Source organism: Stegastes partitus, unplaced genomic scaffold (assembly GCF_000690725.1).
Source record: "Stegastes partitus isolate 25-593 unplaced genomic scaffold, Stegastes_partitus-1.0.2 Scaffold146, whole genome shotgun sequence".
NCBI lineage: Eukaryota > Metazoa > Chordata > Actinopteri > Pomacentridae > Stegastes > Stegastes partitus.
The window spans coordinates 335,306-362,059 of NW_007577877.1; the positions used below are offsets into that span (position 1 = coordinate 335,306).

The 26,754-nt window shown below is 41.9% G+C and overlaps 1 protein-coding gene across 4 annotated transcripts in view; it reads left to right on the forward strand.

Moving 5' to 3' along the window:
- Nucleotides 1–1,763: 1,763 nt before the first annotated feature.
- Nucleotides 1,764–26,754, forward strand: part of rims2a (regulating synaptic membrane exocytosis 2a) — a 143,899-nt gene continuing 118,908 nt past the window's right edge. For all 4 annotated transcript variants that reach the window (XM_008279175.1, XM_008279176.1, XM_008279174.1 and 1 more), the window contains exons 1-3: nucleotides 1,764–1,963; nucleotides 23,403–23,435; nucleotides 24,343–24,435. In XM_008279175.1, the coding sequence (XP_008277397.1) occupies nucleotides 1,764–1,963; nucleotides 23,403–23,435; nucleotides 24,343–24,435 (326 nt within the window). The remainder of the gene's footprint in view (nucleotides 1,964–23,402; nucleotides 23,436–24,342; nucleotides 24,436–26,754) is intronic.

The following is a 26,754-nucleotide window of genomic DNA, read 5'->3' on the forward strand; positions in this document are numbered from 1 at the left end:
GACTAGTTTGTCAGCATCGCTCTGAGACAGGGTGTTCCTAATGTTGAATAACATTGTGCAGGGGAAAGAAGGCTGTCCTAAGGATCTGTTTTATGTGTGAATTAAAAGGCATATACTGGTCAAATATAACTCCAAGGTTCCACACAGTAGTGCTGGAGGCTCCAAGGCAATGCCATTCTGAGTTACTATATAGTTAGGAAGTATGTGTCTGAGTGGCTTTGGTTTGGTCTGTACTTAGAGGAAGACATCGACAGGTCATCCAGGCCTTTATATGCTTGTTTTTTTGTTTTGTTTTATCCCATCTGGCTGTGTAAATAAATATAGCTGGCTTTCAAATGAGGAAACATTAACATCAGAGAATATAAAATCTGTGGATTTGTACCATTATTGCTTAAAGATGACTTCAATAAGAATAAAAAAATAAAACAAATAAAAATGTTTTCACAGTATAGTGCATCAACACAGCTGACAGGCCTTGTGTAACTGATGTGGCTTGATTTTTTTTTCCCTCTCCATGTAGCAGCCACACAATTTCTGACATCAGCTGGCCACTAAGCCTGTGTGTACTGTAGAGCGCAATGAAGGCAGTGACCGGCACCGCTGCCACACCTGCAGTTACGGCCATCGTCACTAGTCATCCTCCCTATTTATCTCCCCACTTCACATTTCCCTTCTCTCTCTCTCTCTCTCTCTCTCTCTCTCTCTCTCTCTCTCTCTCTCTCTCTCTCTCTCTTAGCGCTCATGATCTGGTTATGAAATATGCATGATGCTCTTCCTGCTTGTGTCCAGCGCTGCTCCAGCTGCGCCTCCACTCCGTGTTTTTGCGGCTGCTGTTCGCCTGCTGTCAATGAACATCCAGCACGTCCTCTCGGCTTTATTCTTCTACGTGTTTCCATCGCTCCGCCTCTTCTTCCTAGCTGGATTTTTTTTTTTTTTTTGTATTTTATTTTACCTCCTCTCTCTCTCTCTCTCTCTCTCTCTCTCTCTCTCTCTCTCTCTCTCTCTCTCTCATTGCATCCATTTTTGTGCATTTAAGAAATCTCCAAGAATTACCAACCTGGAGGAAGGCGAGCTAACCGGAGTGACAGAGGAGGGTTAAGGACTCCAAAACAAATAAGGACGGACCGGGCATCTTTTTATTTCAACATGCGAGTGAAACCCCTCTAAAGGATGGCAGCAGCGATGGGTTAGACAGGATTTAACATGACTGCAAAATAAAAGGCAAGAGTTTTTTTTTTTGTTTTTTTTTTTAAAATCCTCTGTATTTTTTCTACTTTTTTTTTCTTTTTTTATCCCTGGATGGATGGATAGATGGATGGAAGCTTGTGTTTGGAATACCTGAAGGCTGTAGCCTGTACAGCCTGTGCACTCTTGATTCTTTTAAGGGCATCTGTTTCTAATCTTGAGTGTTTTGTCTCTCAGAAAAAAAAATGTGTAAATTTTCAGTCTGCAGCAGCTTGAATATTTGCTATCCCCCTCTTCCTGCAACGCTGAGTTTCTCGGCTGCAGCGTATTTGACATCCCCATCATGAGCATTTAGCCTAGAATTGATAGTTTGTGAATACATGCACTGATGCTGCTAACCAACATGTCATGCCGCCTGCATGCAGAGCCGCGGTGCTTCCTGCAAACCCCACCGCCAATCTGAAATCTTTTAAATGTAACATACACACATATACATTTTTTAAAATATATATATATATCGCCCACGATGCTGCTGGTTGACAGTGCCTTTCTCGTTTTTTAGCCACTGTGTGTAAAAGATGTCTGCTCCACACGGGCCCCGGGGCGGCCCTGGCACCGCTGCCGCCGCTGCTGCTGCCGCTGCCGCTGCTCCCTCAGCGGCCGGCGCCATGCCGGAGATGCCGGACCTCAGCCACCTCACCGAGGAGGAGAGGAAGATCATCCTCGGTGTCATGGACCGACAGAAGAAGGAGGAAGCGAAGGAACAGTCGATGTTAAAGTAAGAAAATAACACACACAAGGTGTCGGTGTTGTAGAATGGACCGTGAGTTGTTATTAGCTCAGTGTTTGTGACACGCTGCTGCTGCCTCTTGGAGCTTACTAGCAGGTTTGGTAGCATGGTGAGGTGCAGCTTTCTCTTGACCCGCTTTTACTTTATTTTACCGACTGGGTGTCATTTTCTAATGCGGCACACACACACACACACACACACTCCAACCTCGTTCCCCTTTCACTTTGTTGTGGCTGTACTATAATGGGCTGGGTTAGCAGCGACGGCCGCCATTTTCACGTAAAAAGCACGCCAAATTGCTTAACCTTTTCCCCACGAACGTCACCGACATTACACAATATGACAGGGAAAGATCACTTAAGGTGTCCTTTGTTGCCATGGCGGGTGTGTGTGTGGGTGTGTGTGTGTGTGTGTGACTGTTAAAGTCTCCGTAGACCCCCACCACCTCCTCCCTGCCCCCCTCCCTGTGTACAGATGTCGCTCGGAGCTGTTTCAGCACCACGGAGCTGTCCACTGGAGGGGTTCAGTTTTTAAGGTGGACCGGAGCGTTTCCGCCATCATCCGCTTTAACCTTTACTGTACTCAGCCATAAATCTGCTTTATGGTGGGAAATTACTCTCACGCCGTCTTGACCTGGTTATAAAAACACACTCAGTCGATGTGTCGTTAATTAAAAAAAGAAAAAAAGAAACTGCTTCTTCTTGGGGGAAGCCCGGCTAATGATGGGAGAGAGAGAGAGAGGAAGAGAGAAGGATTTCTGGGCGGTGGCCTTAAATGTTTCCATCCTGTTGATTTTCTTGTAGTTTTTCAATGAAACGATGCACATGCTTGCATGGAGGAGATGGCACGTTTTCGACTGCTTTATTTGAGCATCAGGCTGCATGAGGTGCAGGGTTCCTGTGTCAGGGACTTCAGTGTGAAGGGCCACTGTCGCTCACAGCTCTTTCAGATGCACTAGAGCTGCTGTTTTCCATCATCAGGTAAATATTTGCACCAAGGCAGCATTCCTAATGGAGAGAAAAGTTGTGCAATCCCTGCCCAGTGCTGCTGCATGATAAACATGACTCATGGACTCCAAGACACGGCTACCTCAGCCGCTGCGGTGCGTGCTGTGTGATTCATCGAGGCCTTTTCCGCCTTCCTTCCCTCCTTCCCTGTTCACTGTGCCCCCTTCCTCCTCCCCAGTAGCAGTGTGGTTTTTTTTTTATTCCTATTTCTCTTTCTCTGAGGAAAAAGGGGGGATTGTCAGTTTTAGTCACTCTTAGTCTGACAGTGATGTCAAAGCCTTGTCATGACTGAGCATGGGCAGAAGGGCCTGTTCTTTGCCACAGACATGACTGACTGACTGACTGTCTCATCATAATGTTAGGTAACTCTTGTTGCAGTCCACACAAGTTGAATAGATACAAGATGTTGGGAGGTCAAAGAAGCCTTGATCGCTTGCATTGTAATTTGCACAAAAAATATCCAGCATGGCAACCTGGAAGTTCATCCCACCAGCTGTGCGAGACTGCATTAACATGTGAAAAATAATGTGGATTTATTACCAGAGCCTGGCTGCCACCATGTTGTTATTTGTTTAGACATTCTGATTACACCTCATGACTCCTGGCACAATAGTAAAGTTTTCTTTCATTCTTTCATCCACCAACACCATATTGGTTTGGTTATAATGTGCTTTGTCTATACATACAAGGTGACTCATCATGAGTCATCAAAACAGTAAATTCCCACTTTCTCTACCTATGAATCACACAAGCATAACATATCCTGAAGCAGCATTAATATGCTCAGCCCTGGCATAGGTACAACTGCAGCGGATTAACTTGTCATTGGATGGTTCGTAGCATTTCCAGCGGTGTCGGAAACAATCACCCACACTGCAACATCCAAACCTATAGCTCATGCATTTCCGCTGTCGCAGTCAAGGTCCAATCCCACAGCGGCTTGGATAGCTTTTCTGGAAAGTGGCAGTTTGAACATCGAAGTGTGTAATCTAACAGAGGGAATCCTGGGAGGATGGAGGGATGGAGAAGAGAGAGAGAGAGAGAGAGAGAGAGAGAAAGAAAGAGAGGGAGGGAGAGAGAAGCCTCCAGCTGCAGGGCTTGCCAACTTGCTGTCATCTCACTGGAGGTGCTACAGAGAGCGTGGATGGAAATCCAGCGCTGCTGACTTGCATGTAATTAGCTACTCTCTCTTAGCCTGCTCATTCTTAGCAGGCCTGTGTGTCTGCATGTAGAAGATGTGCTGCACCAATGAAAAGTCCATTTCCAAACAAGTCCATAAGGCGGTGCTCTACATATCTACCGCTCATTCTTTGAATTAAGTCCTTGAAAGCTCATCAGAGCTGCAGCAGTAACACTGATTCTAACATTTTTACCTGCACAAACATGCACACCAAGTCCTGACTACAATTAAGCGTGGCTCCAGGTGCATTTGTTCCATTATAAAGAATCCTCTGGAGCTATCAGCTAGCGTGGCTTTCAATGCTTCAGTGAGTCCCTGAGCAGTACAGTAATGATGGTTCAGGGACCCCTGCCCCCACCCACCCAGACACTGTGTGTCCTACAGGCAGGCATCAGCTGCCTGTGATGGGGTGACCCACAGAACGCCCGGGGCTCCACTTCTCCTTTCTCCCTGCTTCTCTGGTCCTCTAGGGGTGTTTGGTTCTGCTCGGTGGCTAGGAGTGTTGGTTGGGTGGGGGTGTGTGGGAGGGGGGGTCATTACGGGTAGTGGTGTTTCTCATCCTCACCATGACTTTCTCTTTCACACCTTTACCCTCCATCGCTTTGTCATTGTTTTTAGTTCACTCGCTTCAAATGGGGTTACCTGTATTGGGAAGGTATCAGCTGATATCTGAGGATACAAACACACACTAGTTCACTGCAGAAGGACTGAGAGGAACTGTGATTCCTTGGGCCTCATTCCACACATCTGTCACTGAAATTAGCAGCAACTGTCACATTTATTGGTCTTTCCGCATTTAAGCATCCCAGTAAATATCCCAGTTGGTCCTCCTCCCTGTGACAGTGTTCACCTCAGGGATCGGGGGGACTGTGTCATTTGCTCAGGGACCTCCTTTGACAGTGCTAATTATACTGGCTGCCTAGTAGGAGGGACTCCCACTGAGATGCAGCTATTCCAGGGCTGTGAGGTGTCTGCAGCTCTGCCATCTATTTGGGCTCCCCCCCCAATCGAAATACACACTACAGAGGACACCCCGGATCCTGCAGTGTTTCCTCTATTTGGGAACACGAAAACGTTTTGTCAAAAGACCCCCTTTCTTACATTATGTTTGTTCCAGGGACCCCCTCACCTGTATGATTATTAAGCTCCAGAACTGTGTCCAACAGTTCCAGTAATGCTACTTGATGAAAACTTTCTGTTAGAGCCCGGCATATCACATAAAAACTCATGTATTTTAAGTTTCATGACCCAAGTTTGCAATGCCAACTTTCTTTTGTTAAAGATTTGTAGTGTCAAAACTCAAGCAGTGTAGTCCTGATGACAGGAGAACATGTTAGGACTTCCCAAGCTGAGAAGAACTCCTCGTGTGGTGTCTCATCTTCATGTGCCAAACAGGTGTAGTGTCCCCGGATTATAATTTCACATCAACCACTGATCCACAGATCTTATCACTTCTCTCTACAACGAATGGCTACAGAAATGTATCACGTTTCTGGTTAGCATTTAGGTTAGCAACTATGGCGGGTGGTGTTCGACATTGAAGCGCATTGACCTAGAATTAGCTTTGATTGATCACATTCCATTTCCTTTTTCCGTTCACTTATCTCCCCCCACCATACATGTACATTTGTACACCTCACTCCCCCCCCATCCATCCTGGTCATTTATCTGATAGTGCTAGAGAGCTCAGCGTACCAGCTGGGGTCAGAGCCACAGAGAGGCCCCTTGTCCCTGGAGGCTATAGGATCTCAGCCCCTTTGAGAGCATAGCAGTGGTGGAGTGCTGCACACACAGACATCACAGAGGCCTGAGCCTTTCATATTCTTGTCCTCCTGTACACATTAATGCAGTTTGAGCAAACAATAATAAGTAGCCGGATATCTGGGCACCATAAGTGACCTGAAATTAAGGAAATCATTCAGCAAACACAGACTGAGTGGCTGCAACCTGGCTATTTAAACTTGTGACAGAACAGCATACTGTGTCAGGTCTGCAAACAAAATCAAAAGGCAGAGCAGCACTTTACCTGGTATATTGCAGCCTTGTGTAAAGATGGAATAATTAGGTTCTTTACAGAGAATTTAATATATTCTCATACAAAACTGGAAGTGGAGAAAAAGCTGACAGCCAGCATGTCAACAGCTTAGAGGAAACCAGCGACATAACGGAGAACTGTACTCCCCTATTTTAAAATCTGAATGAATCTCTGTAGTGTAATGTGTAATATAAGTAGTACACAGCTAGCTTATTTAACATAGTAATATAGTGTAGTTGACTTGTAGTATAAATGATTGACCTTACACTGTGAGCCCTGCATAACCAGCTTTGGAAACACAATAAAACTCATTTAGATTTGTTAAAAACAAAACAAAAAAGACAGGAAGAGAGACAGTGAGACCTATGGTTGTGAAATGAGGCGAAGCAGTGCTCAGAAGCTTCCCACTGGACAGTATACAGTATACTGTACTTTCACACACGCTCTCCCTCTCTCTCTCCTCCTCTTTCTATCTTTCTCTCTGCCTTCCTCTTGTTCCCTTAGCTCACTCACCCATGCTCACTCGCCTTCCCATGCAAAGAGCAGATTCTGTCATGAGCGTTCCAGAGTCTCACCATCCCCCATCACTTTCCCCAAGGGAGAAAGAGGGAGAAAGAGAGAGATGGAAAGGATGGAAGAGAGGATGTTGTCTTGACTCTGTAAAGCAGAACGCACGCCAAATGAATACATCATCATGCTAATTAAAGTAACAATGTGTTTTGGTTATGGACGCTTGGCATGCTGTCAAGTAGTTTGGCTCGGCTGGATGAGAAATCTGGTTAGAACACAATTGCCATAACTAAAATGATAAATAGTATACAGTAGAAAACAATGTAATTACAAGTGGTTCACGTGCTGCGCTGTTATAAAGTTGCACTAGTTTTTCGCGAAGGTTCTTCATTGGTTTTGTATCTATTTACCTTTTTCAAGTCATCCATTAGCATATTGTGCACTGTACCACTGAAAGTATTTGAATGTAAGCTAACTATTCTTTACCTTAGCCGGATCACAGTGTGACCATCTTATTGAAAGATAATGCTGATGTTTATTACATTTGCTTTTTGTCAACAAATCACATAAAAATACCAAAACCAGCATCTTTCAATACTTCCTTACTTTCATTCCCTGTATGAAGCACTGATGTCAGAAATATTTAGTTTCACTTTTAAAGCAGAATTTCTCACTTGTTTTTGGCAATTTGGGGGCTGTTAGGGGCAGAACTCTACAAGTGTAACACTACAGGCATTTGAAATATTATAGCTTTATAAAGTTGTATGGTTAACATGTTCGGAGTCATGCAGTCAGTATACATGTGAAGTTGTATCTCTGGCCAACTCACCATCAGTTCAGTTTTGTTATACACAAAGTCTTAAGACACACATTGGTGTCTTCAGTGACTAAATGTTCCAGAGTATTCTGCATTTTGTCTGCTAACTTTGTTTGTCACTACTTCTGAGCTAAAAGTTTGCAGTGCAGCTGATTTGTTAGATTTGGGTTGTTTTATTTTTTTTTTGTAGTGAGACTAAACCATAAAGTTAAAGCTATAAAACCAAAACAGCGAGCTGACAGAAACTGTAGCGTTCAGTGACATTTCTCTGTAGCTTCATCACTTCAAACAACTTTTGTTTTTTCACAGTGCTTACATAGTTTTGAACCGTTTTGTACTATAAATATGTTGATGAGAGCAACTTTTAAAAAAAAAAGTGGACTCTTAAATGTTGCTAAACGGCAGTAAAAAGTTCTCATGTGGCACTTGCAGCCATACAGGAGTATTTACAACACTAAGAACATGAATGTGGTGTTAATGCTCTCAGCGCTGTAGTATAGTTTTTGGACAATACTCTAGATCTGTGGCACAGAGGAACTGACTTTTTTGACATGCAGTAATTGTTAGTGGGATCTATTCAGCATTGATTTGAGTCTTTTCATGGGATGTGATGTTTAAAAAGAATATGGGATAATGTTCTGTTGAGTCACTGACAAGGTTTTTAGAAAGGAACAGTAAGGACATGTAAGGGTAAGCTTGGATGCCTTAGGAAAGGAGAGGAAAGGGCAGGGGAGAGGAAAGTACAGGACAGGTGAGCATAGGAGGGAGGAGAGGAAATGAGAAGGGACGAGGGGGTGAGAGGAGAAGAGAGGACAGGAAAGGAGAACAGAACATCAGAGAGAAAATGAGAGGAGAGACATTGACGTCTGCGATGCTATCAGGTCTCGCTGCTGATATGACAACCTCAGTCCCCATTGACAGAGCAATCAGCCTGCCATCTCCCATAGCCTGCTATTCTCCTGCGTGGCACAGCACAGCACCGGCTTCTATTGTCTTTCAGGGCTTTGTTCTAAATAACATCTGCATTCGTCAGCATGGGTTTTTATTCTCTTCTGGGCTCTTATCCCTCAAGCAAAGTTTGAAGGGATTTTCCTGCCCCTGGCTGTGCAATTTGAAATGCCCTTGGCGAAACATGACAGTAGGAAAATGTTTTAGTATGAGAAATAGGTAGTTGGAACTGGTACGAGTAATGTATAATACATTGTTACACTTAAGCACAGGATGATTCCTTTTTCACTATATGTTAAATAATTAGTCAGCAGCGCCTCAAGCAACTTTATTTCTTCGAACAGTATTTATGAATTTAATGCTGAACTGGTAAAATCATAAGCAGATACGCTGTGCTATTAAAGCCACCAACTAGAGATAGCATTGTGTGTACTTGCATGTGAGAATGTATCTCAAGAATGCCACGCAATGAGTCCCTTTCTCTAGTTGAATAAAAGTACTTGAATGCAACACTGGCAACTAGTGAGCCTGGACTGAGCCAGAACAGAACCCAGCTACAGCTCCACTGCTAGAACATCTGGCCTGTTGTTACATAAACCTCCCAGCATGCTGTGCAAGACTAGCCCTAATGAGAGCAGCACAATGAAATAGAAATATGGATATAAATAAATAGCAATGCGGTAAAACAAAGAAAAACAGAGAAGAGGAGATAAATTTTAAAAAAAACTGCAAAAAGGAGCCTCAGCAAAATAAGAACAAACGGAGAAGGATTGTGATAGTGAAAGGCACTGAGATGGGGACACTTTATCACTTTTATTACCCATCCCCCGTCCCCGTCCACCCTTATAGAGTCAATGTAGAGGAAGATATACAGTGTTTGACCCTTTGAGGGAAGCCCAGTGCTTCTGAGGAACATACATGCCTGCTTTAGAATAGCTGGCAGTGTTGATGTTAAATGTATCTGTCAAAACCCCAGGGTGGTGGGATGATACACTTGGGATAAATTCATCACAACACACTCCTGGGCTCTGCAGTATACAAACTAATTGCAAAACAGAAAACTTGTCAAACTGTAAATGGAAAGCTGTTGCTCAGGCACTGCATGATTATGTAAACCCCTAACCACTCATCTCTGTGTATCAAAGTTTTTTTTTTGTCACCCTACATGTTCAGACCAAGAAATCGATTCTGAAGAATGCTATTGAAAGCCCCACGTTGCAAGCTGATTGGCTCCTTAGGTTTCTTATGTAAGACACCCATTCTAACTGAATCAGTGTTTTTGCAACTGTCATCAACACACTGCAGTTTCATGATGGAAATACTCAGCTGTGGCATCGACTGCTTATTTTGCTGCTGTTGTGTCTTCTAGCATATAAAAATACAAACATTTCAAAAGAAATGAGATTTATTGCAGGGAGTCTTTAAAGGTGGAGCATGTTATTGTAACCCACGACCTGAATATCCACTCTGGTCCGCTAGCTCTCTGCTCTGTGTATGTTTTGACAAAAAATCTGGAATACAGCCCTGGCTCTGCAAAAGAGAAACTAAAATAGTAACTTGAACTAATTCACTCAACAAATACTAACAATCTATATATGCTAGTTTGCTAAATGTAATAAATCTGTCTCCAGAATTGCAAACTTCACCTTTAAGTCTAGTTTTGTTAATCTTTATTTGTCTGATTCTCAGTGTATCTGTTATAGGGTGGCAGTTGTACATATATCCAGAGAATATGTAGCCCTATTGTTAAAGTTTGTGTAGCTGCACTGTGAGTGAGTGAGTGAGTGAGTGAGACACAGAGACTTAGAGCAAGAGAGATGCAGGATACCTGGATGGAGAAAGTGAGAGACAGTTACGAGGCTGCTGAATGGCCAGTTACTAAAGGTGGAATGTGGCACCAGGTCATCTCAAGCTGGCTGCATTCAAAGAGTGAGAACCGTCATGCTGTTTGTTGGACTATTAATAGTGGAGACGCTCAGCTTTTTCTGCAGTGGCCGGCAAGCAGCCAGGCATTCAAACAGGCTGCAAGGCCTGCGGTCATTTAGACGTCCAGGAAACCCAGGCAGGAAGGCAAAGAAGCTTACAGGACAGTTTCTCACGGCCAATAAGGCAGAAGACCTCCCATTGAAAAGTGAATTTAGTTAATCATCTGAGCTAAAGAGAGGGCTGTGAAATTAATACCTCCATTATTCATTTTTGGAAAAGAAATGGTGCAGTTTTGATAACTTATTGGATAACCTATTCATAAAAGCTCACTTGATTACTTTCATTATAACTCCTTTTTTAGTATTTGTAATTACCGCTTGCACTGCCACTTGTTAGCTTGTTGTTGATTCCATCAGTGATGTTGTGGTAGTTAGTTCATATTGAGGAGTAAGCTATCGTGTAAAAACCTTGCATTTTACTTATTTGTCAGTGAACTTATCAATACTTGAATTTTAATTTGTCATAACTACAAATACTAGTGCCTGCCAAGCAAGTTGTTTCTTCCTGCTTCCAGTGTTTATGCTAAGCTAAGCTAACCGCCTGCTCTATGTAGCTTCATGTTTAGTACACAGACATGTGTGATATTAGTCTTCTCACCTAACTCCTCCATCCACTACAGTATCTGTCCTTAGTCTGGGTTAAGGAAAAATGCCCTTTTCCCAAGCACATCTGAGTGAGCTTCTTTCATCTGCTTACAGTTTAAGGAAGTTAATGAAGTCACTTTCTCAAATGGCACTGCTAAACTGTTACACAGCTAAACTAGCTTCCTTTTAAATGAGAGCATTAGTTCAAGCTCTACTGTAATAAGCAGGGACTTGTTGAAGTGTATATATATATTTTTAGATCAAATTGAGGAATGCAAGCTCATACAAACCACTTTAATAAGTCTACTTTGGGTAAACGAGACCCAAAATGTGGTAGTTTCCATTTTGCAGAAGAGGCAAAAAAACAGCACAGACTTTTGCTGGTATTTTTTAAAAATAGATTTTGACCCAGTAATGAAAGCGAATCCTAATAGAAAAGCACTGGATTTTGGTTTAACATGTGGAGTTTGGCTGCTTTTTTCCCCCCTTCATTTACATTTTGTTAATGAGAACTGCTATTAAACCGAATGAATGTTGAAATGAAAAGGATAAAATTAAAGCGAGCAATTAAATGACTAATAGTCCTCACCCCAGATGCTTTGCTCAGTGTGTGAGCTGATATATTTACTAGCGGTAGTTTACACAGGGCGCTCTAATCTCTCCTTCCCCTGTGTGTGTTTGTGTGTCTATCCATGTTCTGCTCATTCAAGACTCAGCTGGTCGAAGCAGGTGCAGGCTGGTGACTCAACCGCGTGCGTGCTGCTGAGCCGGCCCTTCAAATACGCCTTTGTGTAGCCAAAAAAACTCAAACCATCCAGTGCTTTCTATAAACAAATGATGCCGTCCTGTATTTGTCTGCCAGACACACACAGATGTAGTAAACTCTGTGAAACACACACACACACACACACACACACACACACACACACACACACACATACACACACACACACATTAGCTCTGTAGAGGACTCACAACCAGACGGTAGAATTTATTATGTAATAATTGGTGCAGTGATTCTGTTGGAAAACTTTACATTTGCTTATGCAAGCCCTGCTCCCATCATAGGATGTTTTTTATGAAAACATACTGTAATCATAGGATACTTTTTAAAAATTATTTTTCAAGAGAAAAAAAAATGTCTGTTGTTTTGCCTCTTTATTATTTTTTTGTGCTCGTTCTGAACAGAATTTGCATTCCAACTTTAGTGCTTTCTCGTGCCATTGTGATTTGCCCCCTCATCATTTTGAATTGGTTCTTCCTGCAGGAATCAGGAGGTTACATGTTTTGTAGCATCACACTGCTTGACATGTACAGTAGATGCAGATGCTGCTATAGGTAGATTACAGAGGCAACCGACTGACATAAATAGGGGAGGATAAAGAGCAGCCGCTATCGTGACGTCACTAATGCAGCCGCGGCCCTTATATAAGCCCACTGTTTGAACACTACACACAGGCACTGCTGCGTAGCCTACCCTAGGACATACTGCACAGCATATAGACCGCTGCTCACACTGCCTAGGGCTGAAGGTGGCTTTGTGGGAGCTTTAAATGCATTATTCCAGAGATTCAGTATGTGTGCGTGCATGTGTATTCGCGGCTACGTGGTTTGTACTGGCGTGTGCTACAGTATTTACAATGAACATAACAGTGAAGAGGCCTGTTTTTATCCCCATCATCTGACACTGATCAGGCGGCAGACAGAGAGAGCTGATGTAGTGATCCCGGGATCGTGCTCCTCGACCGAGGTCTGATGGAGGATCTCCCTCTTAATCCGTTAATATCACTCGTCCCACTGAGATACTGCCACCATCGCCATGGTGATGCCGAGATGGCCTGGATGTGTAGTTGTAGAACAGGGAGGGAGGGAGAGGAGGGTCACTGCTCATAGAAGTCCTCCCTTGTGAAACATAAATACAATCATTTGAAGGAGTATCTTAAGGCAGGACATGCAGGCATGTAAAGGCACGAGGCATCATGGATGGGAAGGGGGTGTGGGTGGGGTGGGGGGGTGTGTTTGCTGTCGCCTCATCCTCGTGCGGGCGGCTGCTGGGATGGTTGGTTGGCTTTAAATCTGCGACAGGCGGCTAATGCAAGGGAATCCTTTGATTTGGGATTTTACAGCAGCCAAAGTCTCAGACAGATGTTGAGAGCCATCAAGTTCAAGTTAATTTCAGTCCTACAGTACTGCAGTCGCATCTGTTTATTTGGATGAACGTGCTGATCTTTAGACCGTATCTCCTATGTGGCCTACGCAGCGGATAATAACACCATGTGATAACGGACACCTCGGTTCCAAGGCATGTGACATCGCGAGGCATCTCCAGTACAATATTTTAGCCACGTGCAGCATGTAACCTGTGCACAGCGAGGTGATATCAGATTGCACCTGTGCTTGCCCGCCTGGGTACAATACAGTTTAGTTAAGCGGGCTAATAGTGACGTGCTGTAGTGATGAATTGGGACAGGAAGGAGTAGAGCAGGCTAGGCCAACAATAGGTAGGGTATCTATTACCTCTCTATTGTTAGCCATGGCTGGGCTATTATTATAGCCCTCAATGAGACACAGACAGCTGAGTGCAGCTTCAGTACAGCCCACCTACTGCTCCCAGCGAGGAACAACAACATTTCTGTATCTGTTTAAAGACGGCACTGATGGGATTCAGCAGAGGTTTGTGTAGTGGAGACCATCATTATCATGACGTCACCATAATGACCAGTACTGCTGATTCTTTTTGTAAGTCTTGTTTTTGCAATTAAACCTGAGATATTCCAGTTACAGGACAGTCCCTCACAAGGGAAACCAGGAGAGGAGGCTGAAAGTAGGCTTTTGCTGATTATGAGGGGGGGAGAGGTTTTTGATGCTCCAGTGTTTAAAGTGTAGGATTAGAGGAGGACGTGGAGCTTTGTTTCATTCAGCTGTGTTTGTCCAGAGATTGGGTTAATGCAGAGGGTGGCGACCTAGCCTCGGTGGGGTTAGGGCTGAGTTTCTGCAGTATTCCCAGTGGAGCTGTTGAGACGTGCATGGGAGGAGCTGTGACGTTGGCATGGGACAATGTCAGCTGCCAAGAAAGTGCTGATGACAGACATAATAAAATGTAACTGTGTCAGGATGAATAAAATGGGCTGACAGGAGAAGCGACCAAGCGTAAACATACAAAGAAAGACATGTTCGTACACACACCATTACTAAAGCAAACAAGCACATATGTGCAAGAACACAAACACGGTGTATCACTGCCTCTGACTAAATACTGCTCATATTGATGATGCATGTCCTGCTGTATGATAAACTGGTTGTATTAAAATGAATATTGTACATATGTTTCCTGTAAGCCTGTGCATAGAAATACACTTGTGAATGTGTGGGCTGCTGGGTGATTAGCTGACTCTTTGCCACTTGGAAATCTCTCAGGAGGGGAGATATGGAGCAGCTCAATTGAATCCTGGCAGGTAATCTAAGGAAACAGATGGATTTTAGTTATATTTGGCAGCAGATTAGCCACTTCCCCGTTGCTCAGAAAAACCTGCTGTTGCCAAGTCCTGTTTGACAATCCGAATATTAGTTCTTGGTCAGGAGGTCTAGCTTGTGCGCTGTTAGATTGCCTATTCTGATGAGTGTGCCCCATGGATTCAATCCTATCTGTGCTTTCTAAGGCCCAGCTGTGGTAGCTGGCCAACCCCTCCACACCGAGGCGCTTGCCCTCTTGCCGTCCCTCCTGCCCTGCCTATCGCGCCGTGCCAGCGGCATGTGCCAGAGGAAGTTATCAGCACTCTATCCCGTGCCCCTAATCCTCTCTGAGGTGGAGAGAAAGTGTTAAGTAGCACTTCTCCTGGCATTTATTGGAGAGGTAGAATGAACAGGTGTCTCAAGACCTAATCGTCTGTCTTTAAATGAGCTTCTATTTTTAGAGCGCTCTCTCCTTTTCTTGGAGATTTTGCTGGTAATGTACAGTAGAGGTGGTACAATGGAGGATTTCTGTTTTCTACAGCCTGCAGGGATAATGCTGACATTGTCATACTCTGCGTGTTGATTTTCCTTATGTGGCTGGATGAAGTACAGTAACACGCTCTTAAGGGGATTTGGGAGTAATGTAATGTGGCTGATTTTACAGTTTGTTTGTTTTTTTTGCTAGGTTTGATGGTCGTGGTGTTTTTCTTTCTGCTAGCTAGCTCGGCAGTACTGTTTCCACATTTTGGACAATTCATTAACAGTAGCACCATTTGGCACCATGTTATTGCCCATTGTATGGACCACATTAGTTTTCTTTGGTTTCATTTCATTCTTTTATCTCATCACAACACACTTATCAAATAATTCAGAAAGAACAAAAGAACACAGACCTTGACACGCAAAAACAAAAAAAGGTTGAAATGCACTATACTGGGTACTCAGCCTTGGTACATGTTGCTCTACTATCAGTGCACCTGAATAGTACTTTTTAAAAATACTTAGCACTTTCCATTCTCAGTATTAGGATATATTTCTGTGTGTTTTAATGAAGGTTTTAAATCTTAAAGAAATTTTAAATTGCTCTGCCGTACTTATTCTGCTCTCTGGTACCTAAACACCTGTAAATGCTTTGGTGTCTGGTTATTTTAGACATTTATATCCACAACTCACGACTAAATATGCAACCCAGTTAGCAATCTTTAACTAATAAAATATTTTAAATGGCCTTAATTAAATATTTTTACTATAATATAAATATATAACATTTACAAATGGCTTAAAACCCCTAACACATCTTCATTGCAGGTAACGTTGCATTATACTAAGCTACACTAATATGAAATTTGTAGTAGCCAAGACAAGAGCAGAATTAAGCAGCACCACAGACTCCACTAAGAGTTTTCCCTATAGGTCACTTGCCTCTGAATGATTTCAGACGGACATTAACCTCATCTCCTGGCAGTACTGACTGGCTGGTATGGTGTTAATGATGTATATAGTTGGTATTTACCCACTGAGCCAGATTACTCCCTTATGATCCAATTATCACTCAGTCTGTAGTGGACTCAGAGGGCCTGCAGGGTCACTGCTTAGCCGTGAGATCCTCTATCACAGATTTTCTACTTCAGTGTTGATGCCAAGACAAGGCTGCATCTCACTATCTGTTTAAAAAAAACAAACTGTCGAGCGCTGCGGGGTGCCAATATCCCACTCTAAAATCATTTGAGGAGACGTTTCATTTTAGTCTCTGCTGGGACATGCTGTCAGTCAGTCTTCCCTGCGCTCTGCAAAAAAGTTTTTCAGTGCAAAGAATAGAAATCAAGCAAATATTCAGATGCATGTAGATAGATATTGGATTCATGTTCATCACAGTGTAACAGCGCTGCACAGAAGACTCCGTTTATGTGTCAAGTTATTTAACTGTGCACCGGATTGTTTTCTCTGTCTCATGCCAATCAGTGTCGTGTCGCTCCTTCCCCAAGGACAGCACCCCCACTGTACACCTGACCATATCTTTACTGCTCTTAGCTGTTCTGTCAATATCTGGCTGACTTCTGAGAAGGAAATAAAAAGGTCCTGAGCAGCAGTTTACTCAAAGACAGGACTGGAGAGAGAGAGAGAGACCTTAGAGTGATGGTTTCGGCAGCACTGGCACACTTTAGGCAGGGGAGATGGTATTATTATAAGTATTTGTGCCTTTGGTGGCATGTGTGGAAGGTGATGATGAACACTATGTGTGGGTCTGCTGTTGGTGTGTAAAATGAACAGATTGTTATGGTGATCTAAATGCTTTATGTTGTCATTTTTGACAGTACACTGATATGATGGTGACACAACAGAACAGCAACAAGGATCGATTAGTTAAAATAAAAAATAAAAAATAAAAAATCAGATTCCAGCTTTTGGAATTTGAATATTTTCAGGTTTACTTAATTCTCTATGGCAGTAAACCGAAGATCTTTGGATTGTGGGAAAATTAGGACATTTGAAGACCTTCGGCTTTGAAATCACTGGTCCACATTTTTCACTATTGCCTGACAGTTTATACGTCAAACATCGAATTGATTGATTGATAAGATAGTTGACTGATTAATTGACAATAAAAACAATAATGAGTTGTATTCCTAGTGCTTATCCAAAGCTGCATAACTACAAATATTTCCTCATCTTAAATGTGAGTTTTCTGGTTCTTAGTTTGAACAAATGAAAAACTAAAATGAATTAGTCTGATTAATACTGTATTGTCTGTGTTGCAGAGCCCAAGTCTGACATGCAGTGTGTCATTCTGAGCATTTTTTGTGCTGCATTGCTGTCCAAAAGCACATCCATGAGCTACCTAGTTGCACTGGAGGACATGTAACATGAACTGCATCTTATGTAAAATCAGTCCCACACAGTCTTAATGCTGGTCTTGTGTCAAAGTTCTGCCCTCTAAGAGTTTTTCCTTCCCTTTACAGTGCACTTTACCTTTGTAGCTTAGGTTACACTATAGGCAGGCACTGAACAGATAAATTGCCTCGGATTAGGGTAAGGCTGGATGCAGGTTAGGTATCTCAAAAAGGGACTGGTGGAGGTTAGGGATACGGTTGCATGCAGGTTAAGATAACGGACAATGCGTATCACTGTGGAAGCAGACTTTGCCACAACATTTCATACATGCTGAAATGTGTAGTTTAAACAATTCCCAACACACATGCTACTTATTCCTGGTTTACTAACTAATTTAATACCAAAATTGACTCTTTTTTTAGCTCTGTTTTGGTCTCCACCAACTCCTGAGAGTAATGCCTGTCTCTTTGGCAGCTATGTGGTCACAAGCTAGCTGTTAACTTTGTCGGTCTGTTGTTTGGTGCTTGGCAGGTAGCATGCTTGTTGAAAACAGCTGCTGGAAAAGCCTCCATGACAACAATAATACTGAAGTGAAACAGAGCTTAAGAGGCGAAATTTTTCTCAAGATTCACAGTTACATTTATTTTCACCCAAACATCTGTAATTTGTCATCTGATCAGTGTCCAACTGTTTTGACTGTTTTATCAGTGAATAACCGTGTCTTTTGTGCCAGATCTTCACTTATCTGAGCTCTATGGCTTGTAATATCTTGGTTTCTGTTTCTGCTGCCCATCGGGAGTGGTGAGATACACATTAGCAGTTGCTGGACCTGCTATGGTGCAAGTGACATGTTGCCAGCCTTGTTCTGGGTGTAGGAGAATGTGATGATTCAGGGCTTGTTGTACAGCTGTCACATCAGTGTATTCATCTTAACACAGCTGTGGCAAAGGAGTAGCAGTTTATAGGTGAAAGAGAGATTGCACTGTTTAAAGAGGGGTGTATTTTAAGCATCCTTTCCTTTCCTTTCCTTTCCTTTCCTTTCCTTTCCTTTCCTTTCCTTTCTTTCCTTTCCTTTCCTTTCCTTTCCTTTCCTTTCTTTCCTTTCCTTTCCTTTCCTTTCCTTTCCTTTCCTTTCCTTTCCTTTCCCTCCTCTTTTGTGCTTATAGCAGAGATATCTTCAGAGGGCTCAGATTAATTAAATCTCTGAGATCTTACTAAAATGTTCAGGTCCTCATGATACCTTGCTGTGTAACGTTCCTGCTGTCTGTACAGAAGGATCTACATCTGTGAAGGACCTTGCTTCCATATGAGTTAACTGACGTTTTTCTTAAAGGAAACCATACGTCAATGCATCTTCATTTCTGGCCTGCCTTTTCTTGCTGGTGGATGTGCTGGTCGGGGTATTTTACGTGCATATTACAGAACATGAGCGACAATGTGTGTCCATTTTGTTTCCTTGCCAGATGATGCTTCCCTAGCTGGTGTTATTTCTTTTTGCTTTCATGTTGCTCATGCTATGCATTCTGCTACATATTCAGTTTTGTATGGTGGCTGGTGTTCTCTGGTTTGTGCAATACATCCTTTTTAAGCCATGAAAGTCCTGACATGGACTTACACATTTATGCTGTTTTTAATTAGTAATAAGTTTTTTAAGGGATACAGCAATTCTCCTTATTCGTGTGAAGTTGCTCCATCTATAAAATGTCAGGAATTTCGAACAAATATGTCCAAACCTAGAGATATTAAATGTACAATGATGATAAAAACAAAAACAACATAAAAACACTTTTTAACTGAAGTTTTTAGGTCTTTTTGTTTGTTAACAGTTAACAAGCCACGCTCAGCTGATTTACTGACTGATGGTCATGTAACTGTTTCAGCTCCAGTTTGTAGATATAGCCACATATTTTCTGATCCAATTTGTTCTGACCTTTGAGACTACTGAGCATCCTGACAGCTGCTGACTTGATCACTTGAATGAATGAGATCCAGCTCAGTTCTGGTTTAACTACTCAAATCTTCCAAAAACATATGAATCCATTTTCACTTATTTTGTTGTTCTGTTGCTGCTTTATTTAGTGCCACTTCCAGAGGATGCCACACATCTGTACAGAACTTAAATCAAAATGGCCTAAAAATAGCTGTTTGTACATTTGCTCATATCTAATTCTTAGAAGCTTATAAATGCAGCACATCTGTCCACTAGAGAGCAGTGTAGCATCAGTCATCGTCAGACCTCAGTTCAAAGCCACTGACGCAGAGAAGGTGGAAACCAAAATACAGAGCAAAATAACAGGCCAAAAATAACAGCAGCGTATGACTAATTAAAACTCAAAACTGCCACTCAAACTGCCACGAAAAGAGAGAATTGCCACAGAAATCTATTCTTAACTCTGTAGCGGCGTGTGTGTGTGTGTTTTCTTTCCTTTTGTGTGCGATAGGGGGTGGTTCATGGGATGCAGAGCACAGGTTAAATAGATGGAAAGCAGAGACTGTATCTGCCCTGCAGGCCTCCTCAGCAGCCAGGATACTGAATACGTCACTTGTGACATTTTACACTCACTCATTTTACTGCCCCATGTCAAATAATACACAGTGCGCTCACTCTCTCTCACACACACACACCCTCACAAGTAGGAGTACAGTACACGCAAGGATATGTGGATATGCGAGCACACACTCACACACACACACACACGTACACACGAATGCATAGACGAATACTCACACACACACTCTGGCCGGCAGCCGTCCAGGCAGGCAGGCAGGCAGGCAGGCAGGCAGCAGGCTCGATCAGATAAATATGAGGCTTGTAATGCGACCACAGAGACAGGTCTGATGGGATCAATAAAGAACGGCGCTGCAGGTCATCGGGAGAACACAGCGAGAGGATAAATATGGACTGGCTCATCGGAAAACAGAGCAGCGAGACTGATGGGTACACAGGACTATATCTTCTCTTGTGTGTTCTCTCACCCGTCTGACACAGATCAGACAGACAGATTTCTTGCTCTGCTGTGCTCTTCCTCTTTTCTAAAGTAGACTGTTGGGAGGCTTCATTGCTGTATTCTGACGCCCTGTGTGTGTGTGTGTGTGAACTGCTTTTACTTCAGTGTTTGTTTGGGAGTTGAAATGTTCACGGCAGGATTAGGCTGATGTATCGGATGCATGTTGTTTATTTTCTGAGGATTTTTTGCAAATTATTTCGTCGTTATTAGGCTCCTATTAACTGACACTGGATATGGGTTATATGTAACTTTGCTGAAAGGGGCTACTGTGTGTTTTTAGTGGAGCGTTTTAGAATTACATGGTCTGAAAACAGTTGTGTATCACTATAATGTTGACCCCAAAAAAATGATGTGAGCATGGCACCTTTGGCTCTGGGAAGCTATAAACACATCTTTCACTATTTACCTGTCAAGTAGTTGATTTGTTGAAAAACAAAAATAGATTAACTAGAGCGTACCCTGAATATTGCTGTTATGAGCTGATAAAAGTAATAATCACAACCACCACCCCACTCATAGACGATGAAATTAGTTGCTGTGTTTTGGTCACAATCCAATTAACACATTCTTCTTCACACTGCTATATAAAGCCGACTTTGTACTTTCAGTAAGTGGTGATCAGGTGTGTGACGTTGTAGTGTGTGATTCTCAGCTCCAACTTGTCTCTGTTTTCCTTAAAATGATATTTGCTCCCAAACCAGCAGAGAGAGTGGCTGACCTGGCAGCTTCAGTGTTAGATGGTGTACAGACGCAAGAAAGTCATGTGGTGCTTGCTGTCTGTGTGTGTTTGTTTGACTGCTGCTTTCTTTTCTGGGTACAGCTATTTCAGCCTCCAAAGATAATTTTGCAGGAGGAATATGTAACTTAGGGACTGTGCATGTTTTGTGATGTTTCTCCTACTCTTTTTGGGTCAGTTTTGGTCACTAGAAGGGAAAGATGTATGCGATATGTTGCTAGAAAAGTCATGGCTTTCTGTCAAATGTCATATAGATTTTTTTCTGACAGTAAGCTATATATGCTGAAATGACTGCTAGGAACCCAAAGTCAGTGCTTCAGAACAACTGTTTAGGTTTTAATTTCTCTGGTTATTTCTGGCACTGCATGAGCATCATAGAGGTGAACTGAATTTTGTTGGTGATGCTCACAGTAGTCAAAATGGCAAAACTTCCACAGAAACAAAATCCCAATTACTACAATATGTACTGAACATACTTTCAACTGGTGCTGCGCAATATTGTAAAAACGTTGCAATGTTTTGTTTTTCCGCGCTATAACAATTAGAGGACTTCTTTTGTTGGGGAGTGCATTTGCGCAGGAAGTGAAAAATGATTTTTGAAAAATCTGTCTGGAACCTTTGTCTTATGGTGTAACACTGGAAAAGATATCCAAGATAGCTTTTTGCTTTGGACGACATTCAGATCTGGCTTTGCACTTGTCATGCGGAGATTTGTGATGTTAATTTAAATAGCCCAGCAAATTAGTTACCTTGTGTCGTGGCAACAGCTGCAAGATGCTAAGTACCTGTTTTTGGTCAGCATCATTCTTTCTGTGTCTGAAATTTGTCCATACAGCTGACATTGCGCTTCTATTTGCCACCAGATCTTAATTTTCAGTGTTTCTCTCCTGTGCAATCTGCATGCCGACAAACTCTCTTGTCATTCAGATTTGTGTATAAAGTAAAAAATAAATAAGAGGGGTAAATTATGTTATATCAGACAGACATCTCTTTTTGATTAGTCATGGAAAATGAGAACCAAGTTTTCTAATGAAGCAGAGAAAATATATTGGAGTTACTTTGCCTTCCACCACATTGCACTTCCTGCAGTGTAACTATTACACATGCGCACATTGTGATGTTGCTGCTGAAGTGATAGCCCTACTGTTAACTGTTTTAGCAACTATATCTTTTGTACATCGTAGTTCCAGGAAGACTGTCTACAGCAGGATCTATTCATTGTAGTAACTGGGAAGTTGTCTCTGGAAAGGACTTGTTGTTGGTAAAGGTGTACTTTAGCAAGGCCTGAGAACTTGTGACGGCGAGATTAAAAAAAAGACTCATCAAAATAAAGAAGCAGAGGCCAAGATGTCCTGACTTTATGTCCCCAAAATATGTCAAGCTCCAAAAGCTAGATCCTTGATTACCTGTAATACAACCAGTAACATTTCAAAAGAGCCTGCATGGTAATCTTAACAGCTGTATGCACCCAGTTTGTAATACAGGTGGACATTTGACAACACGCCTCCAGAGCTGCAGATAATACTGCACAGATTAGTAGATTGATCTTTGTTTTTAAAAGCGGTGAAGTGCTTCTTTAAAGACGTTAAAAGATTGCATTTTTCACTGTATACGCAGCACTACCAAATGAATTCTGTGGCCAGATAAGACTTGAGGTCACTAAGAACTAACTGACGTGTTAATGGCCTTTTTATCAGTCATTAGTATTTATGCATGTGTTGTTGAGTCAGTGTAGCTAAAGTTTACACATAATGAGTTGTTGCTTCCAAGCTCACCCTCTGGTGCTGCTCAGTGTGCAACTCAAGGCAGTGCTCAAATGTCACTCAGCTGGACTGCTCTGCTTGCTAGTTACTTTGAACCTGTGTTGGTGCTTTTCTATGCATCTGGGAGCTGGTGAGCTGGTGGTGGGGGCCACTATTAATTATGGATATACCTTACAAAAGTCAAAGTTCCATGAAAAGTCATGTTTGTGCACAGGAGAACAGCATGAAAGAGGGTGTTACTCACATGAAGCCGTCATTTTTAATTTAAAGTGGATCCAAATCACTTATTTATGTACATTATGCCATCTTTAAAGTTACTCTTACTGTTATTTTGTTTGTTTACCTCACCGCCACAGTCATCATTACAGTGTCATTTTCATCCATAAAAAAATCATTTATAATATTTTGAATATTGTTCATGTTATGTAGTTGTGTTATTTGTTATATGCATCTTTAGTGACATCATCATTGTGTTTAGTTTTTTGTTACTTTTAGATTGTTTTCCTCATCTCTTTGTGTTCTGTATGCACTGAGATGTGCACACCTTTTTATTTTTTTTATGTTTTAGGATCAAAGAAGAACCAAAGCCTCAGCCGGCACAGTAAGTAAACTGCATTACCCAGAGTGCTCTAGGCTTTGACACTTCTTCCTGTCAGTCGATGCTGTGTGCTTCATGTGGCTTTCTCCTCTTTGTCTGGGAGTTAAATGAAAGAAATGTCATTAATGTCATGGAAAAACCACTGTGATAGCTTGATGACTGCACCGTGATATATGTTTTTTAATCTTTATATCTTTGAACCAGTAACATTGACAAGATTGTTGAATTCTGTGCTGGATGCTAAACAGCTGACTTCCATGACATCAATGACAGCAGCTTTTCCTTTCTACCAGCTTTTTTTTTTTCACAGCCAGGTCCCCCAAACCCTTTCCCTTGTCCCTGGTCTCTACCTGGCTGCCCATCTTCATCCAGTGTGTCATCTGCACTCTGATTGGCTTGTGCAGCCTCGTAGTTCAACTCCACGTGTGGATTAGATGCACCTGTCTTGCTCTACTGTCCTGTAGCTTCATTTTGATCAAATCTACCTGTAGGGCTAACCAGTCCGACAACCTGACCCCCACTGCACCAACAACCTGGAATAAAGTGACACTTCTGTTACCCTCAGCTGAGCATTTAATGCAGCTCTCATCTCCATTGGCTGTGGAGCTTTCCTGCTTTTTCTGTCCTTCCCTCAACTTCAAGTCTGTCTGTATTATCTTTCTTTCTTCATCTATCTTTCTCTCTGTATTTCTGACACTGTGTCTGGTTGTCAGTGTTCTACTAATCGCCGCTCTGCCCGTGTCCCGGCCCTCTCCTCTCTCTCTGCTCTGGTTATAGTGAATGTCCCTGCTATTGTTCACTACTTAGAAACTGACCCGCTTCCTTCAAAAAAAAACCTTTTCTGGACAGATTGTTTTCTCCCATGATGACTCATTGCGATGTTCCAGTTACACTTTGCTTATTTGAACAGGTGGTTTCCCTTTAGTGGGATCACTGAGCTGGTAAATAACGTTCTTCAGCCCCAGCAAAAGTCCCAAAATGACAAGGAGCCAGAGCCAGACGCGTAAGTAATAGTACAGACCCCTTCTGATCTCCTCCCAGCAGGCACAAACATGTAGTGGTGACCCAAGCAGCTGGGCGCACAGTACATTTGACCCTAGTTTATATTAGAGTGTGTTACACAATTTCTCAGTGTGTTTATTCAAGCACATAAGAGAGTGCTGGTGTGGTAGTGGTGTGTCACAATGGATTTTTACTTTTATGAATGACATCTTGATAGCACTTGTGGGGTGGAACAAGGACCATAAACTGGAAGAAAATGGCAGGCTAGTCAAGTTATTTGTCTCATGCAACAGAGAAATGACACAAATCAATATGTTTGACTGAACGACACATTTCAGATGCTTGTCGTTAGGGCATGTTTATTTTGCTAGCTTAACCCTTTATAAGGCACTCCTTGAAATACTTGGAAAAAGAAAATTTCAACCCTAAGGTGTTGTTGAAGGATATTTCAAGATATTTTTACTTTTGTGACTTAAAAAAAAACAACCTATATTTGGCAAATCAAGATGAATAAAGTTACCATATACGGTAACTTGCCTGTCTACGGTTACATAAAGGGAATTTATAATAAACTAAAGAAAAAGTAACAAACTGCAAAAAACATTTATTTAGAAACATTTTAGTTTTAGGTAATGTTACTTACATAACCAGTAATAAAGTATTTATAAAGTGCTTGGCAAGTTCATTTAGTAACATTGTTTTTGGTGTAATGATATTGGCATTAATCTAAAAAAATAAATCAAAGTGGAGTTCAATGCAAACCAGTAGCATTTCTAAAGTGCCTGGAACATTTGTTTAGTGATATTTTTCGTAAGGTAGTGATGTGAGCACGAATATAAAAACTAAATCGAAGTGCACGTGGCTCTTCAACCTCAAGGAGAGGCACAGCGTGGACATATTGAACGTTACCAAATATGGTCACTTGCCCCATAAAGGGTTAGTCATTGTCGTTGTGTAGGTTTAATGCACTGATTAATTTTAATGTGGGCATAGAATCATATTCTAGTAAATCCAGTCTCACAGCAGCTAGAGTAACCAAACTTCATGGAACCATGTGACCAACAAAGTAATAAGATATAACTAAATCAATATGGTTAGAGTTGGGAAGCTGAAAACACAAAAATTAAGCCCCTTTCAGATGTCAACTCCTTTTGTCAATTTGACAGCAATAGAACATGAAGACTTAATGTCTGAATGGGCATCCCTGTCACTTTTCTGTAAAAGTTCCAGCATTATTTGGTTGAAACATTTTCGTATCACCCTTAACATGGTACAAGTTAGAGCTCCATGCCGTCACATGAACAGATAGACACGCACAAGCGGTGGTCCACTAAGTTGTATCAAGTGACTTAGGGAAGGATTTTTCAAATATTAGCGCCAATATAGGTCCAGTAACATCACAGAGAGTTTGATGCCAAAGTCCCAAAACACATTTTTCATTCACTTTGCTCTAAAATTTCTAACTTCTCTTAGGCTACAAACTGAAATGCCCATAAAAATACAACTTCACTGCAATGACGACAAAGACTGTAACAGATCCGAATAATGACGCTCATAAATAATTAATGTAATCCATGTTTTTTTGGATAAAAAGTTACCAGGAGTTTAAGTCCAGTTTGTTGCTTCCAGCTGTTTGTAGAACTCTTTCAGCTGAGCTTATTAAATACCTGCAGCATCAAACAGCAGCAGGATTCATATGAGCTTCTCCAAAGCAAGATAGTTGCACGCATTTACGCTTTTGAAACAACAGCAGTAACTTCATTAATTAGTTACCGTTGTGCATAATCCCTGACATGGAGACAGGATCAGTCAGGGTCAGGATCTAACAGCAAGTCACACTGTGTACTTTTCCCTTACAGCAGTCAGGCGAGCTGTCAGACACAGAGTCAGTTTATAAGCTGCACTTCAGTAATTTGTTACATAGTGGTGGTCATCAGATTGAGGCCTGAACTCCATCACAGCACACATGGATAAAACTTTCCCTGTTAAGAACACCCTAAACAAACTCAACTATTAGTTAATTGGACAATTTCATGAGCTTTCTGTTAGTTTAGATTTATCCTCTGTTTACTATTGCATTATTATGTTATATATATCATTTGGTGTCTTGTCCAGTCTTGGGTAAAGACCAAAAATCTCAACTTTACTGTGGTGGGTATGTCTAAGAGAAACTTAGAGGAACAGTTAGGGAAAAGTGACCCAAGTCTGAATAACAGAATGCTATCTCTTTAATGAGTTGATGAAACCAGCTATGTTTTGTATCGCATGTCTGAAATAGAGGTTTATAGTCAGAGCAGTCACAGGTGTTAATAATAATGCT